The following is a 15,774-nucleotide window of genomic DNA, read 5'->3' as shown; positions in this document are numbered from 1 at the left end:
TTGAACCACCCGCCACTACTACTACTCATGCTTATAAGAAGTATCAAGATGATGCATTAGATGTGTCATGTCTTATACTTGCCACCATGAACTCTAAGCTTCAGAAGCAACATGAGAACATGGATGCTCATGATATGGTTGAACAGACAACTACAGCAATGGCAGGCAAGACACGAGAGTTTTGAGATATCTCAAACTTTATTTCAATGCAAGATGTAAAAAGGAAGTTTCGTAGGATCTCATGTAACTAAAATGATTGGGTACGTTGAGAACCTTAAAAGATTGGGATTTCCATTGGACCAAGAATTGACCACTAACCTTGTTTTGCAATCATTGCCAGAAGGGTATAGTCAATTTGTCATGAACTATAACATGAATGAACTTGACAAACCATTGCCTGAGATGTTAAGCATGTTGAGAACTGCTGAACTCAATCCTAAAAAGACAAAGCCTAGCACAATATTAATGGTGCAAAAGGGAAAAGGTAAACGACAGCCCAAAGATAAGAATAAGACCTAGGCAAAGGCAAGACCAAATCTTATGCATTGAAACATAAAGGCGAGGTGCCTAAGGAAGGAACTGTGAGGGATCGGTGGCCGGCTTGAAGGAGGTTGGATAGACGGCGCCCCCAAATCGATCGCTTCTCCTAAGATGTTAGCTTGCGCAGCGGAATACAAACAAAACAAACAAGCTAAAGGCTAAAACTAAGAAAGGAAATGCAAACCGCTAACACGTTCGTTTAACGTGGTTCGGAGATTAGAACTCCTACTCCACGACGTGTCCTTGAGGTGGACGATCCCGATCCGTCAGTGGATTAACCCCCGGCAAACTCCGGCTATCTCAAATAGCTCATTGTGGGTGGAGAAACCTCACCACAACACTCACAAACACTTGAAAACAAGTAGACTATTAATTAGGGTTTACCACCACTAATTTCGTCAGGGATAACCAAGCTTCCAAGCCTTGGTTATATAAGCTGCGGGTTGAAAACTCCGCCTACCAGTCGACTGCCAAAATATGCAGTCGACTGCCCTCTGTGGAAATTCGACCGTTCCATCCCAACGGCTCGATACCAGTCGACTGCTAAAACTTACAGTCGACTGCACCAGTCGACTGCTAAAACATGCAATCTACTGATCCACACTGACCGAACGAACAGAACCATTATGTTCGCACCCAGTCGACTGCACCACGACTGCTATATAATGCTACAGAACCGCTAAATTAACGCGACAATACTGCTACAAGCCCGCGGCTCATCCCCAATGTCATCCTTCGCAGATGCCTCGAATTCCTCGGCTCTCCTTGTTGCCTTGTTCACGGTCCCTCGGATGCTCCATCCTTCACTGGACTGAAGCCGTCAACCTAAGTCACATGTGTACCCTGCAAACCTGCACAACTTAAATACACATATCAAATACAAGGGTGAACCTAACTTAAACCCTTTGCCCAAACACCAAAATACATGGTCGAACGGACCATTGGGATTGCTCCAACAGAAACATGCTTCCATTGTGGTGAAATCGGACATTGGAAGAGGAACTGTAAATTATATATGGAGGAAGTTAGAAATAAAAGAAGTGAGAGCCTCAGGTATATATGTTATAGAAGTCAATCTATCTATTTCTTCTTCATGGATATTAAATACCGGCTATGTATCTCACATTTGTACTAATGTGTAGGGCCTAAGAAAGACTAGATTGTTGACAAAGGGTGAAGTAGAGCAAGAGTTGCTGCTATAGTTGTAGAAACATATTCCTTATCTTTGCCCATTAGACTTATCTTTGCCCATTATGTCCACTTTAACTAAGAACATTATCTCTATTTTTTATTTGGATAAGAAAGGTTTCTCATTTATAATAAAGGACAAATGTTGTTTTGTTCATTTAAATGATATGTTCTATTGTAGTGCACTTCCTATAAATGGACTCTATGTTCTAAACTTTGAAAACTTAATCTATAACATAAATATCACATGATTCAAACTTAATGATCTGAACCAAACATATCTCTGGCATTGTCGCTTGGGTCACATAAATGAGAATTGCGTATCACAGCTCCATAAGGATGGACTTTTTGACTTATTTAATTTTGGATCATATGAGATATGTGTATGTGAATCTTGTCTACAAGGCAAGATGGCAAAGACTCCTTTTAATAGACACAACAAAAGAGCTAATGATTTGTTAGGACTCATTCATATTAATGTTTGTGGCCTTTTCAATATAACAACTAGAGGAGGCTATCAATATTTCATTACTTTTACATGATATCAGTAGATATGGCTATATGTATTGCATGAAACACAAGCCTGAATTATTTGAAAAGTTCAAAAAATTCAAGAATGAAGTGCAAAACCAAATTGGTAAGCGTAATAAGATACTTCGATCAAATCGATGTGGAAAATACCTTAACCAAGAGTTTCATGACCATCTTATTGAATTTGGGATCATATCTCAACTCACTCCACCTAGAACACCATAGTGGAATAATGTATTAGAGAAGAAATAGTACTTTATTAGATATGATGCGATCAATGATTAGTCAGACATATCTTCCTACTTCTTTCTGGAGACATGCTTTAGAAACGGCTGCTTTCACACTTAACTGTGTTCCATCTAAGGCAGTCATAAAGACACCATAGACTATATAGACTGGGAAGAGTCCCAAGATGTCTTTCATGAAGATTCGGGATTGTGTGGCTTACATTCGACGTCAAGTTTCAAAGAAACTAGGATCCAAATTCGATAAGTGCTATTTTGTAGGATATCCCAAGAAAACGAAGGATATTACTTTTATAATTCCACACAAGGCAAAGTGTTTGTTTTTGTTGCTAAAAATGATATTTTCCTAAAAAGAGAGTTAATTTCTAGAAGAACTAATTGAAGTAAAGTCGATCTTGAAGAAATTCGAAATACACAAATTAGTCCTTAGGCCTTGATGGAAATTAAACAGGCACCATAAAGTGTTGTGGATCATGAATATGTTACATCGCAAGAAATTATGAAGTAACGACCTGTTCGAGTAGACCAAGCTCTGCGCAGATCTGATAGAATACGTCGCCAACCTAAGAGATATTCTTTTCTCTTGTCTGACGACAGTGATGTAATGTTTATTGATCTCAACGAGCTTACATCTTATCAGGAAGTTGTAATGAGCCCAGATTCTAAGATATGTGTTGATCCCTTGACGACCAGCTAGAAGGGGTGAATAGCCTACACAAAAAAAAACAAACAAATCCCTTCTCGAACTTTACAACTTAATTAAATCATTCACTTGCGTAAAAAGAAACTGATTAATTAAAGAAATAAAATAGGCACAAAAGAAATTACTTGGTTACAACCGGGGAGGTTATTAATTCAAGAAAGATGAAAAGATCACTAATGTCTCCTTTGGGCGGAAAAACCTTTTATAGCAGTCAAAACTCACAACTCCAAAACTAAAGTCAAATGGAATCAATTACAAGTGTTGTTATGACCTTCTCGCTAAATGCGTCTTTCACTCGACTTCCTGTGCTCCTGAGTTCCTGCGCACTTAGACACAATGGGTTAAATCACAACAGGACATAACTTGATTTGGTTGATCACATCAAAACTAGCTTGGGGTACTAACAAAATGGCTTGAGGTCATGAGGTCCAAAATATAATCCATGTACACTAACTAAGTATGAACTTTGGTTGATCCACCTAGGAATCAAACTCATTGGGTATAAATGGGTCTTTAAGAGAAAGACTGACATGGATGGTCTAATGTATATCTATAAAGGACGATTGGTAACTAAAGGATTCATGCAGATTCATGGTATAGACTATGATAAAAAATTTTCACCAATTGCGATGCTTAAGTCTATTCAGATCATGCTTGCTATTACAACTTACCATGATTATAAGATCTGGCAGATGGATGCCAAAATTGCATTTCTGAATGGAAATCTACTCAAGGATATGTACATGACACAACATGAGGGTTTTGTAGATCCAAAGGATGTTGGAAAGATATGTAAGTTGCAAAGATTCATTTATAGTTTAAAATAAGCTTCAAGAAGCTAGAATCTTCGATTCAATGATGCAATCAACGCATTTGGTTTCAATAAGAATGAAAATGAACCTTATGTCTACAAAAAGGTTAGTGGGAGCACAGTCATCTTTCTCATCCTGTATGTAGATGACATATTTCTCATTAGAAATGATATCCCTATACTACAATCTGTGAAGGCATGGCTTGGGAATTGTTTCTCAATTAAAGACTTAGGTGAAGCAGCCTACATTTTAGGCATCAAGATCTATAGAGATAGATCTAACAGATTACTTGACATAATTCAGAATACATATATTGACAAGATACTTAATCATTTTGCCATGTAGAATTCCAAAAAAAGATTCCTGCCGATGTCACATGGTGTGAGCCTTTCGAAGGCTCAATGCCCTCTTCTAAGAAAGAAGAAAACTGCATGGATTAGATTCCTTATGCATCTGCTATATGGTCTATCATATACACCATGTTTTGTACTCGCCCTGATGTCTTGTATGTGTTAAGCATGGCAAGCAGATACTAGTCAGATCCAAGTGAAGGTTACTGGACAACAGTCAAGAATATTCTTAAGTACTTGAGAAAAACAAAAGAATATTTCTTGATATTTAGAGGCGATAAGGAGCTCACCGTAAAGGGTTACGGCAATGCAAGCTTCCAAACCGATAAGGATGATTATAAATCACGGTCGGTATGTATATTGCTTAAATATTGCTGCATGAGCTAGAAGAGTTCAAAGCAAGATACAGTTGTTGATTCTACTACAGAGGCTAAGTACATTGTTGCTTCAGTGCAGAAAAGAGGCTATTTGAATCAAAAAATTTATTACGGAGCTTGGTGTAGTTCCTAGAATAGTGAACCCAATAGACCTTTATTTTGATAACAATGAGGCTATTGCACAGGCTAAGGAATCTCGCTCTCATCAACGATCCAAACACGGACTACGGCAGTTCCATCTCATTTGAGAAATCATCAATAGAAAAGATGTGAGGATATGCAGAATGTTGACCGATGCTAACATTACGGATGTTTTGACCAAGGCTTTGGCACAGAGGAAGCATGATAGTCACACTAAGTCACCGGATATTAGATATTTCAGTGATTGACACTAGTGCTAGTGGAAGATTGTTAGTATTAGCCCTTAAAGCCAATTATGAGATAATTGACAAGCTAACTTTGTATCATATTTCATTAATAAAAGACAAAGTTTATGGTTATTATATTTACTTCAAATCTATGCTAGATGAATAAGTATAATAATGTTCTAGGATAGTAGATTCTAGTATACGACATATCAATTGCTTAAATTAATAGTGGGAGACTGCAGATATATATATAGAATACTACTATTATTTATTTTTAGTCAAGCATTAACATACAAGGACAATATTAATACATTAAGACTAACATGTAGGTCAATCAATGACTTAATCTCACAAGTCATGGATATAAGATATCAAGTTAACACATAGGTATATATCAGAGAATATGTACTAAATTGGCCCGCCATGAGAATGGTTCATAGATCATTATATGAGTGTCATAAATATTCTCATAATGACTACTAGTATCAATAATTCTTAGACCTGAAGTCACTATAGTTCCCTACATAAGGAGTCGTGCACTTTGGTATCGGCAAATATCACATGTAACAAGGTGGACTATAAAGTCGATCATTGAGTATGCAATAAGTTATGCGGAGGGATGTGAGTGATGTAGATGTGATTTATCTCTTCCATATCACAGAAGTGATATTTGTGGACCTCTTGATTAAGTAGGACACAAACATGCATGGTCATGTTCAAATTAGTCAATATGAGATACTGAACTTATTTGATTGAGTGCGTCCACTTAGAGATCAAGAAACACAAAGATTGATAAGAGGACGATATAGTCTATATCTTATGGATCAATCAAGATATCAAGGATGGAAGGGCTAAATTATACAAAATAATAGACACAGAAAGGTTAGATCGGATCTCGACATTCTCGTCATTTGGGTAGCAATGACGCATTGCTAGATGTCACTCATTGCATATGTATTTAAAATGATTTTAGAGACATTATCAATGTCACAAGAACCTATTCGGTCACACATAAAAAAATATGTTGATTTAGAGATGGGTTTATTTTAGTTTGACTAAAATATGATGGACCTTAAGATTATTGGGTTAAGTCTAATCTGAATTAGATTCATTGAGTTAGACTCAAATGAATCCAACTATTGGATTATTGGATTGAGTCTAATCTAAATTAGACTCATTGGATTAGACTCAACCACTAAAGAGGATTAATGCCCATTAATAGAGATTAATAGAGCATTAATGAAAAGGAGATCAAAAAGTAAAAATCTTTTGTATTCATTGAATGAGTACAAAAAACTATTTGCAATGCATTTTTGTGTGAATCATTCTAGTCTTCCTCTTCTTCTTCTTTTGGCCAAACCATCCAAATTGCTAGCACATCGAAGGTGGTTCTTCTCCGAAACTGAGTTCGTGCGACGAACGTGGAACGTGTTCGTGTGGATACCGAAGAAGCACGGCCATTTTGATCGTCCTAAGATCTGCCGAATCAAAGTTGTTGCTGGGATTGTACCGTTCACGCAACAAAGGTCGTCATTCTATCAAACTTTGTATATTGTATTCGCATGGATCTCTAGATCGGTTTTTCCGCTGCGTTTATATATTATTTTTCACAAAAGATCCCTACAAACATAACATGCATCATAAACACACGGTGTTTCTCCAAATTATGGACTAATGCTACTCTAAAATTCATGAGTTACATGGCTTCAGATTAAGGACATGAGAAATTCACAGCAGGTGGAGTTGTTCAAATGAAGGTGCATGTGATTTTGGAATGATGAGGGAGTGCCTGCATGCCAAAAAAGATGGATAAAGAGTTTAAGAATATAATAAAAAAGAGAGTCAATAATTCTCTAAAATAAGATAATTGGTAAATAATTCTTCATTTGATGTTTTTTAGTGACCATACATTATTATACACTATTTATAGAGATTGCAACATAAAATAGAAAACATTACATATATGGTAATATGCTAAATGAAATATATCATTACAAACCAGATGAGTATCAGAGGTGTTGCATCGAACCAACAGATGATGATCAGATGCTCAATGTTTATAGATTATTAAAGGCAGATTGAATGGCGCACCTAGCCCAGAATGATTTGTACCTACTTCTTGATGATAAGAATCTACAACACACCCACAAACTCTAAATACCATTTAATGCCAAATCAGATAGCCTCATGAACCATAGATGCATGTTCTGATTGAAATCAGGAGAAGGTTAATATGACTAGTAAATTCTTCAGCTTGAGAGAGCAATACCAATGTAATTCTATGTTCGTGCTTATTGCAGCGAGCGTCACAAAACACATAGAGCTTATTAAGGAAATACTGGAACACACCAGTAGATGTGAGGGCATGAACCAATTTGATTGGATTCGGAGAGATCCATGAAGTGAGTGCTATAAAGTATCTCGTTAACAAGGATCCCAGCCATGGCTTAGCAGTAAGAGGGAAAGTACAGTATGTCCTGAATATCCTTTGTGAATTGTTATCTACTTTATAAGGACTTGCAGAAATAAATATATTCGCAGTTTCTTTTGATATTTTCCACTAACATAAAAAAATATTCTGGTTGTTCAACACACCCACAAACTCTAAATACCATTTAATGCCAAATCAGATAGCCTCATGAACCATAGATGCATGTTCTGATTGAAATCAGGAGAAGGCTAATATGACTAGTAAATTCTTCAGCTTGAGAGAGCAATACCAACGTAATTCTATGTTCGTGCATATTGCAGCCAGCATCACACAAAACACATAGAGCTTATTAAGGAAATACTGGAACACACCAGTAGATGTGAGGGCATGAACAAATTTGATTGGATTCGGAGAGATCCATGAAGTGAGTGCTATAAAGTATCTCGTTAACAAGGATCTCAGCCATGGCTTAGCAGTAAGAGGGAAAGTACAGTATGTCCTGAATATCCTTTGTGAATTGTTATCTACTTTATAAGCACTTGCAGAAATAAATATATCTGCAGTTTCTTTTGATATTTTCCACTAACATAAAAAAAATATTCTGGTTATTCATGCATAGTTATCACATATCTTATTTAGTACTTATCAATTACTTCTGTTTAATCAACTCAAGAATGGTTCAAGCCTACATAGTTCTCAAATCATCCTTATACTATATGCCACGATGAACAATTCGAACACCAATCCCAGGTTTATTACATCTTTCTCTTGACTAGGACTACAATGTTTCTTTTATCAATAGATATAAATCCATAATCATTTTTATTTTTCTACTAAAGCTGTCCTGATTACAATCTATCATTCTTGAACTCAATTTGTGCCTAATACGTTATACAGTTGTTATCATATTATCTGAATCAACCCCTTCATCATTGATCAAGCACCAATTTTCCCTATTTAAATGATTTTCAGTTATATATCTTCTGTTGTTTCTCGAAGGAATATCTTTTACAAGTTCATTCACAGCATACAATATGACTTGTAATACCATAGTCTATCCAGGTAGTACCTTTAGCATATTACTCTCATAGCCAGTACTTGGTTCTTTCTTCTTACTTAGATACATTGTACCACACTATTTTTCTTGAATGGTAAAAATATCTTAATATATAGTCTCACAGCAGTGGCATGTTGATTATGCGGTTGATATATTGGTTCTCTCGCTAAACTTTAAAGATGATGACATTTTCTCCCATCATGATTCGGAGTTTCGTTTGTATGTTGCTACAACGTCTGTATACCTTTATCAGACAGTATCAGCCCGAGCTGTCCATCTTGCTCCCTCCGTTAAACTGTATTGGTGGCAACAATGCAATACAAACTCCATCTCCCATCGATTAGGCAACCTTTTTCTAACATCAGCAGTTAACAAAAGATTTTATGTTGATGAAAGGGACAATGATCCTCCAGATTAGATGAGAATAACGCAAAGGTTCATCCAATTGACAGTTGTGCAAAGAAAAAACATAAAAATAGAAGGGAAAAAGATTCCTGAAATAATAATGGAAAACAATAGCGGACGGCGATTTCAATAGGGAAAAGGAACACGAAAACGGACCAAAGGATGAGAAGGCAAAGTTATAGCTCGAATGCGGAGGGATTCGCCACGGATGATCCGGCGAAAGACGTCTCCCCAGTCCGTTGAGATTCGGCGTCGCCTCCGCCGACGCTGCATCTGGAATCGGCGACACAATGAGGTTCGTCGGGCGTAGAAGGGCGTCGAGGCCCGAGGGCCCCCAGAGGGGCATGTCCGGTCGGACGGAAACGCGGCGACGTGCCATCCAGGAGAGATTGGCGGTAGAAAGAGGTCTCCGGCGGAATGCCGTCGCCATCACATCAAGGGCTCTCAGGAATGGAAGTGAACGCGTCACTACTCCAAGAGTCCAAGAAGTTGATATAGAAGTCTCCGAGTTGATAACGAGGCTTCGAAGGCAGTCCGTACTTTTAGTGCATGTTTAACCTTTATTAATTATTTAGTTAATTTCAATAACTAATAAATAATTGTAATAAGTTTTAATAAGTTGAGCACCTCAATCTAGATCACTATCGAACATCCTCGCTTTCAGTTTCGCAATGAATACACACGGGACAATGCGCAACGTATTAAAACTCTGCTTTAATAATCTAGTATATACTTGAGTAATTATATTGATAAAGTAATTTGCTATTAATTATATAAATTATATTTTTGTCATTAGTGTTGGATAATATATATAGAAAGTGTTTCTAAATTTAGCGCTTTGAATCTAATCTTGTCATCTATCGATCCATCCCTTATCAACTCCAAGTCAACTTCATGGAGTTATCCAAGATGATAAATGGTGATTATATTTACAGTTAAGACTGTAAAGTTGAATTATAAGGATGTCAAGACATAAATCTTCAGACCCTATGCACATTATCCCACCCATCACTTATCCTCTCGGCTATCGTAATTTACCTTCCTCATGATGATCTTGAGTTAGGTGCGACAGAGGCACTAAAGGCGAGTGATTTCACCTTATCAACTCCAAGCCTCTTTTATCCTACATCATTGACCATGAGTACCTTTCTGCTCTTTGCCCTCAATCGTAAAATCACCCTACTATCATTAGTCATCAACTATGAGGCTTCTCGATGAACTTCTTTCACCCTCTATGGTAACTATTAAACCCTCTTCAAGTAAAAGCACAAAGAATATCTCTTAATTTATTTTTAGCTTTAATATTATAACTCAAACGGTAGGAAATGGAGAAAGTGGGGACGTGGGAACATGCCCACGTTCCCCACTACTCTTGATGGAAAAGACCATCATACCCCTAGGTCATTTCCTTTTATAAATAGTACGTCCAAAGATCATCGGGGGTGCAACGTAGAGAAAGGAAGGAGAATATCTGAGGCGGTGGGATTTGATTCGTGGAATTGTGGAGAGCTTTCTGATTCTGTGATGTTCTTCCGACAGCGAGTCTTGCCGACGTCGATTGCGGATCTGCGGGAGATCACTATAAGCATTTATCGTTTTAATTCGTTTTCATCCATGCATTTAGAATAATCTACATTGGTATCAAATCCCAAGTTAGTTCTAAATGCATGTATGATCTCCTGTTTAAAATTGATGCCCTCTTGTTTGTTGCCACTCCAATTGATTTTGTTGCCTATCGTCAACATGATGGCAAGATCGCGTCCATGTCATGATCTGCCTCAATTGCCGACACCATAGGCCTCAAGGAACACCCACAAAAATTGTTTCCGATTTTGGCCAATGACTATGTTCATGGTCACCTCCCGCAGAGGCCTTGCGTCATTAAAGGACGCTAGTGGCAACAATCCATGGTCGACGACATTTAGGTTGGCCGGCGGCATGTTCGAGGTGGCCTCTTGAAGTTTATGCACAGCGTTCATTGCTGTGAGGCTGGCTGTAGAGGAGAGGCGATGTGCGGTGACCAACGTTCATCGCTGTGAGGCGATGTGCGGCGTGGATTCGTGGTGGAGAAAAGTGCTGGCGACGGTGTATAATGTGGAGAAACAATAGATTAGGGTTCACGACAGGAACCTTTTTTGTTTTATTTAATGCATGCGGTGAATAATGGCATGGAATGCATGATTAAAAGGGGAAAAAAAAAGTATCATGTCTACGCAATTGAATTTGATGCATGTATAAATTTAATTACGTGCTAGGTTCAAGTTGAATGCAATGGTTTTATTTAATGCAATGAAGTTTGTTCACTTAAATTGGTTTAGCTTTCAATGGGCTTGGTTTAAAGATAATTAGAACCAGACCCGGGGTAAGCTAAACCGTTAGTTAGTTTAGTCGAACCAGATTGGTCCAATCAAACTATTAGTTGGTTTGACTAAATCAATTTGATCTAATCAATTTGGGTTGATTAATTGGATTTGGACCAAATATGATCAAATGACCAAATTTATTCTAATGGGTCAAATTTGATCAAATGATTAGATTTATTCTAATCGGTCAAACTTAAACCAATGAATATTGGTTTGATCAAATAGACTTGAGTTTAATCAATAAGTCTGAAATTGGAAGAAATGGACTTAGATCAAACAGTAACAGAACACAGGTACAAAAATTCATGTCCAATTAGATTAGTTCTAATTAAGGACAATGGACCGAGTTTAGGATCTGAATCCCTAATCAACCGATCCAATGGGTCTGACCAATTAGATTAGTTCTAATTGTCGACTTAGACTTCTGGAAATCGAGAAGATTTATTTTTCTTGATTTATTATGTTGGTACTATGCCTGTATAAATTGAAATAAGTTGATTTTGTATTGATTAGTCGGTTTTGTACTGACTTATTTAATTTCAATTTTTCCAGATGGCTAGTCGTGATTTACGACAACATGAGCTTTGAGAGGAGATCAAGGAGCTTGATTTCGACCCGGTTCAAGGACTCTGATGGCTTATTCGGCTCGATCGGTTGTTATGGAAACTCGAGCGAGAAGAGTTTCTAGTCCAAGACACACAGAAGATGGGCTCTGGTCTATTCACTGCCGAAAAATCTTAGGCAGATAGCATTCTAACTTTGGGATGATTATGATGGGTACATCTCGTATTCAAAGATGTATAGACAATTACTTCATTTCTATTGGGGTCATGAAGATCCAGAGGAGGATCCAGATGAATCTAAAAAGGATTCTCAGATGAATCTGAAGAGGATTCAGAAGATCTAGAAGAGGATCCAGATGAATCTGAAGAGGATTCAGAAGATCCTAAAGAGTCAGAAGATGATCTGGAAGAGTGTGTGGAGAATTCAGATAAGAATCCTATAGAGAATCTTGAAGCTGCCCTGCCTGAGATTACCCCAAATGAGTCCAGGCTGAAAGGGATAATGTTGGACACTACACTAGTGTCTGTCCTAGTGGGAGTGGTAGTAGCCTATCTAGTTTACTAGAGTTCTGTTATTGTTATTTTTCATTATGTGTGAACAATTTTAGTCCATTTCGTTTATGTCAGTCAGTTATATGTTAACAATATCCATAATAATTTTATATTAATGATATGTTCATTTATTTATGCTGTTTGCTTGATGATTAGTTCATTTTTATTAAATGATCAATTCATTTAATTGAATAATCATGATTTATTAAATGAACATTTCATTTAATTAAAGAAATTATGATTTTATAAATGATTAGTTTATTGGTTGGGATGTATGCAATAGAATTGATCAATATTGATTTGATTGGGCATACGAATGATGAGTGAAAATATTGTTGTCACTTGATTTTGTAAACCAACTCAAATTAATATTGAGTCAATCATAAATTGTATACATATGAATTACACTGAATACTAAATAATGTGTTTATTTATGATATATTATGACAACCAAAAACATTATAGCTAAACTCAACAAAGGTGAAAAACTTAATGGGGATAACTATAAGATCTGGCACCTCAGGATACAATATGTACTTGAAGAACAAGAAGTTCTGGAGGCTGTAAATCAGGTTATGATAGAACCTGTAGATGGTCCCACTGTAAAACACAAACGAGATCTTAATACCTATAAGGCATAGAAGAAAAATGACTCCACTGCGAAGGGCATATTGATTAGTTCAATGGTAGATGACCTAGCTTTTGAGTATGAGTCGTATCTTTCAGCTCATGCAGTCTGGGTAGCCCTTAAAGAAAAATACAGTGGAGTAAGTTTGAGCAAACTTTGACAGCTGACAATCAAGTTTGACAGCTACAAGAAGCATCCGAATATATCAATGGTTCAACACCTCAGGGAGATGTCGAACATGATTCGGGAGCTTAAAACTACTGGTCATGAGTTGACCGATGAACAACAGGTTCAAGTAGTTATTCGTTCACTTCTAGATTCTTGGGAAACCATGAAGAAGACCCTAACTCACAGTGAGAGTATCAATACTTCCACTGATGTCTCACGTCATGCAGAATTGGAGGCGGAGAGAGTTGAATCCGCAAGGATTTCTGGACAAGCCTATGTGGTTGTAGGTTCTGCTAGATCATCTGGATCCATAAAAAGGAAATGGTTCAAGAAAATGAAGGGAAAGAAGAGGGAAGCTGCTATTGTGGGACAAGACCCAATCAAGAAGATATTAAAGAAGACTGGAAAGAAACATAAAAACAAGTTTACTTGTTTTAACTACGGCAAGAAGGGTCACTTTGCTCGGGAGTGCACTAAGCCGAAAAAGATTCGGGAGCAACCAATCATATAGCTCGGGAACGAGTTACATTTGTTGAGTATCGTCGGGTATCAACTGGCAACAAGTGGATCTATATGAGAAACAATACAAGAGTTGAAGCCAAAGGAGTCGGCACTTGCAAACTCAACCTCCGTGGTATTAGAGTTTTGTTTCTACATGATATCCTGAATGCTCCTGAAATTCGATGAAATCTTGTTTCCATTACATGTCTTCTTGATTTAGGGTATTACATTAATTTTTACAGTCGATGTGTTGAACTTAAGATTGACTCAATGTCAATCGGACATAGTTTTTTAACAAATAGTTTTATAGTTTTTGATGTAGAACCAGATGTCAATTATGTTATTGATGGTTGTTTTTCAAACATTGTTCTAACTAGTGATGCAGATATAACTGATGAGGTTTGGCATGCTAGATTAGGACACATAGGACAAGAATGTATGAATCGATTGGCTATAGAGGGTCTATTAGGCACTCGGGCTAAGATTCAATTGTCTATATGTGAGCATTGTCTTGTTAGAAAAGCAACTAGGAAATCATTTGGTAAGACTATTAGATCTGAATCAACATTGCAGTTAATTCATTCGGATATTTGTGGTCCGATGAATGTGAAGGCTAGACATGGAGCTTCCTCTTTCATTACATTTATTGATGATTTCTCTCGGTTCGGTCATGTATATTTGATTTCTCATAAATCTGAAGCATTAGATTGCTTCATTCGTTATATGAACGAAGTTGAGAATCAAACAGAACATAAAGTTAAGACTTTACGCACTGACTATGGATGGGAGTATTTGTTTGATATGTTCAAGATAATATGTAATGATAGAGGGATTATTAGACAACCGACAATCCCTAGAACTCCACAGCAAAATGGGTTAGCTGAAAGAAGAAATAGAACTCTTCTTGAAATGGTTAGGTCTATGATGGCGCAAGCTAATTTGTCAATCTCCTATTGAGGAGATGCATTATTAACTACAGTCTATATACTTAACAAAGTGTCTTCAAAGTCAGTTCCATCTATCCCATATGAACGTTGGATAGGCAGAAACCTAGATTTAAGTAATCTGAGACCCTGGGGATCAACTGCTTATGTTCATGATAGTTCTCACAAGTATGAAAAATTAGGACCTAGGGGTAAGAAATGTATCTTTATAAGATATCATGAGACCTCCAAAGGTTATATTTTCATAGGTGAGTAACTGTCACGCCCCAAGTAGTCCCTGCCAGAAGAAATTTCGGCAGCATCTCCCCTGTACGGGTGACAATATGAAACTTGACTACATCAATCTAGATACCTCGGCCAACACGACCGAAACATATGTATAATAACAATGAAAATAATCAAACACCCACGTAGTTTAATAGTAAAACATTAACCTAAGAAATGATAAGATAATCATTTCAATAACCTACTCAACTACACCCATAAAGCACAAATCCGATATCCTACTCAACTACACCCATAAAACACAAATCTGATATCCTACTCAACTACACCCATAAAACACAAATCCGATATCCTACTCGACTACACCCATAAAACACAAATCATCAGCATGCATCTAAACGAAAACCCATCGAGAATAAGAATCGTACAAGATCCAAATGTCAAAAGATACAAGCCTGAAACATAGTCTATAACATAATAAGGAAACCGAAATGTGTGAACTCGTCGCGACGCGCAGTGGTGGGGGACTAGCGACTGGAACCTCCTGAACAGCCTCAACCTGAAAAATAGTAATAACGGGGTGTGAGTCCAACACTCAGTGGATACCTAGTTGACATGCATAGTAAATAATAACCAGCAGAAATAAATATGCATACAGTCTCTTGGATATAACATATGGAAAGTGCAAAACTGTAAGGTAAGGAGTAACTGTACTAATCAGAATCTGGGTATAGGGATATCAAGGTCATCATACCCAGAGTATCATAAATCCTGTATGCATGTCAAACAATGCATCCACCAAATATGCAACATATAAAGTGCA

General features: G+C 37.1%; 1 protein-coding gene across 16 annotated transcripts in view; it reads right to left on the bottom strand.

Moving 5' to 3' along the window:
• The window catches only part of LOC122041247, a 35,208-nt gene extending 25,732 nt beyond the window's left edge, over window positions 1–9,476 (bottom strand). For all 16 annotated transcript variants that reach the window (XR_006128929.1, XR_006128928.1, XR_006128935.1 and 13 more), the window contains exon 1: window positions 9,164–9,476. Coding sequence is in view for 1 of the 16 variants with exons in the window: in XM_042600877.1 (XP_042456811.1) it covers window positions 9,164–9,437 (274 nt within the window). In the remaining 15 variants the exon portion in view is untranslated. The remainder of the gene's footprint in view (window positions 1–9,163) is intronic.
• Window positions 9,477–15,774: the final 6,298 nt, after the last annotated feature.

Source organism: Zingiber officinale, chromosome 2A (assembly GCF_018446385.1).
Source record: "Zingiber officinale cultivar Zhangliang chromosome 2A, Zo_v1.1, whole genome shotgun sequence".
In the NCBI taxonomy this organism is placed as follows: domain Eukaryota; kingdom Viridiplantae; phylum Streptophyta; class Magnoliopsida; order Zingiberales; family Zingiberaceae; genus Zingiber; species Zingiber officinale.
Note: the sequence above shows the minus strand (reverse complement) of the source record. Positions and strands in the feature narration are given on the sequence as shown.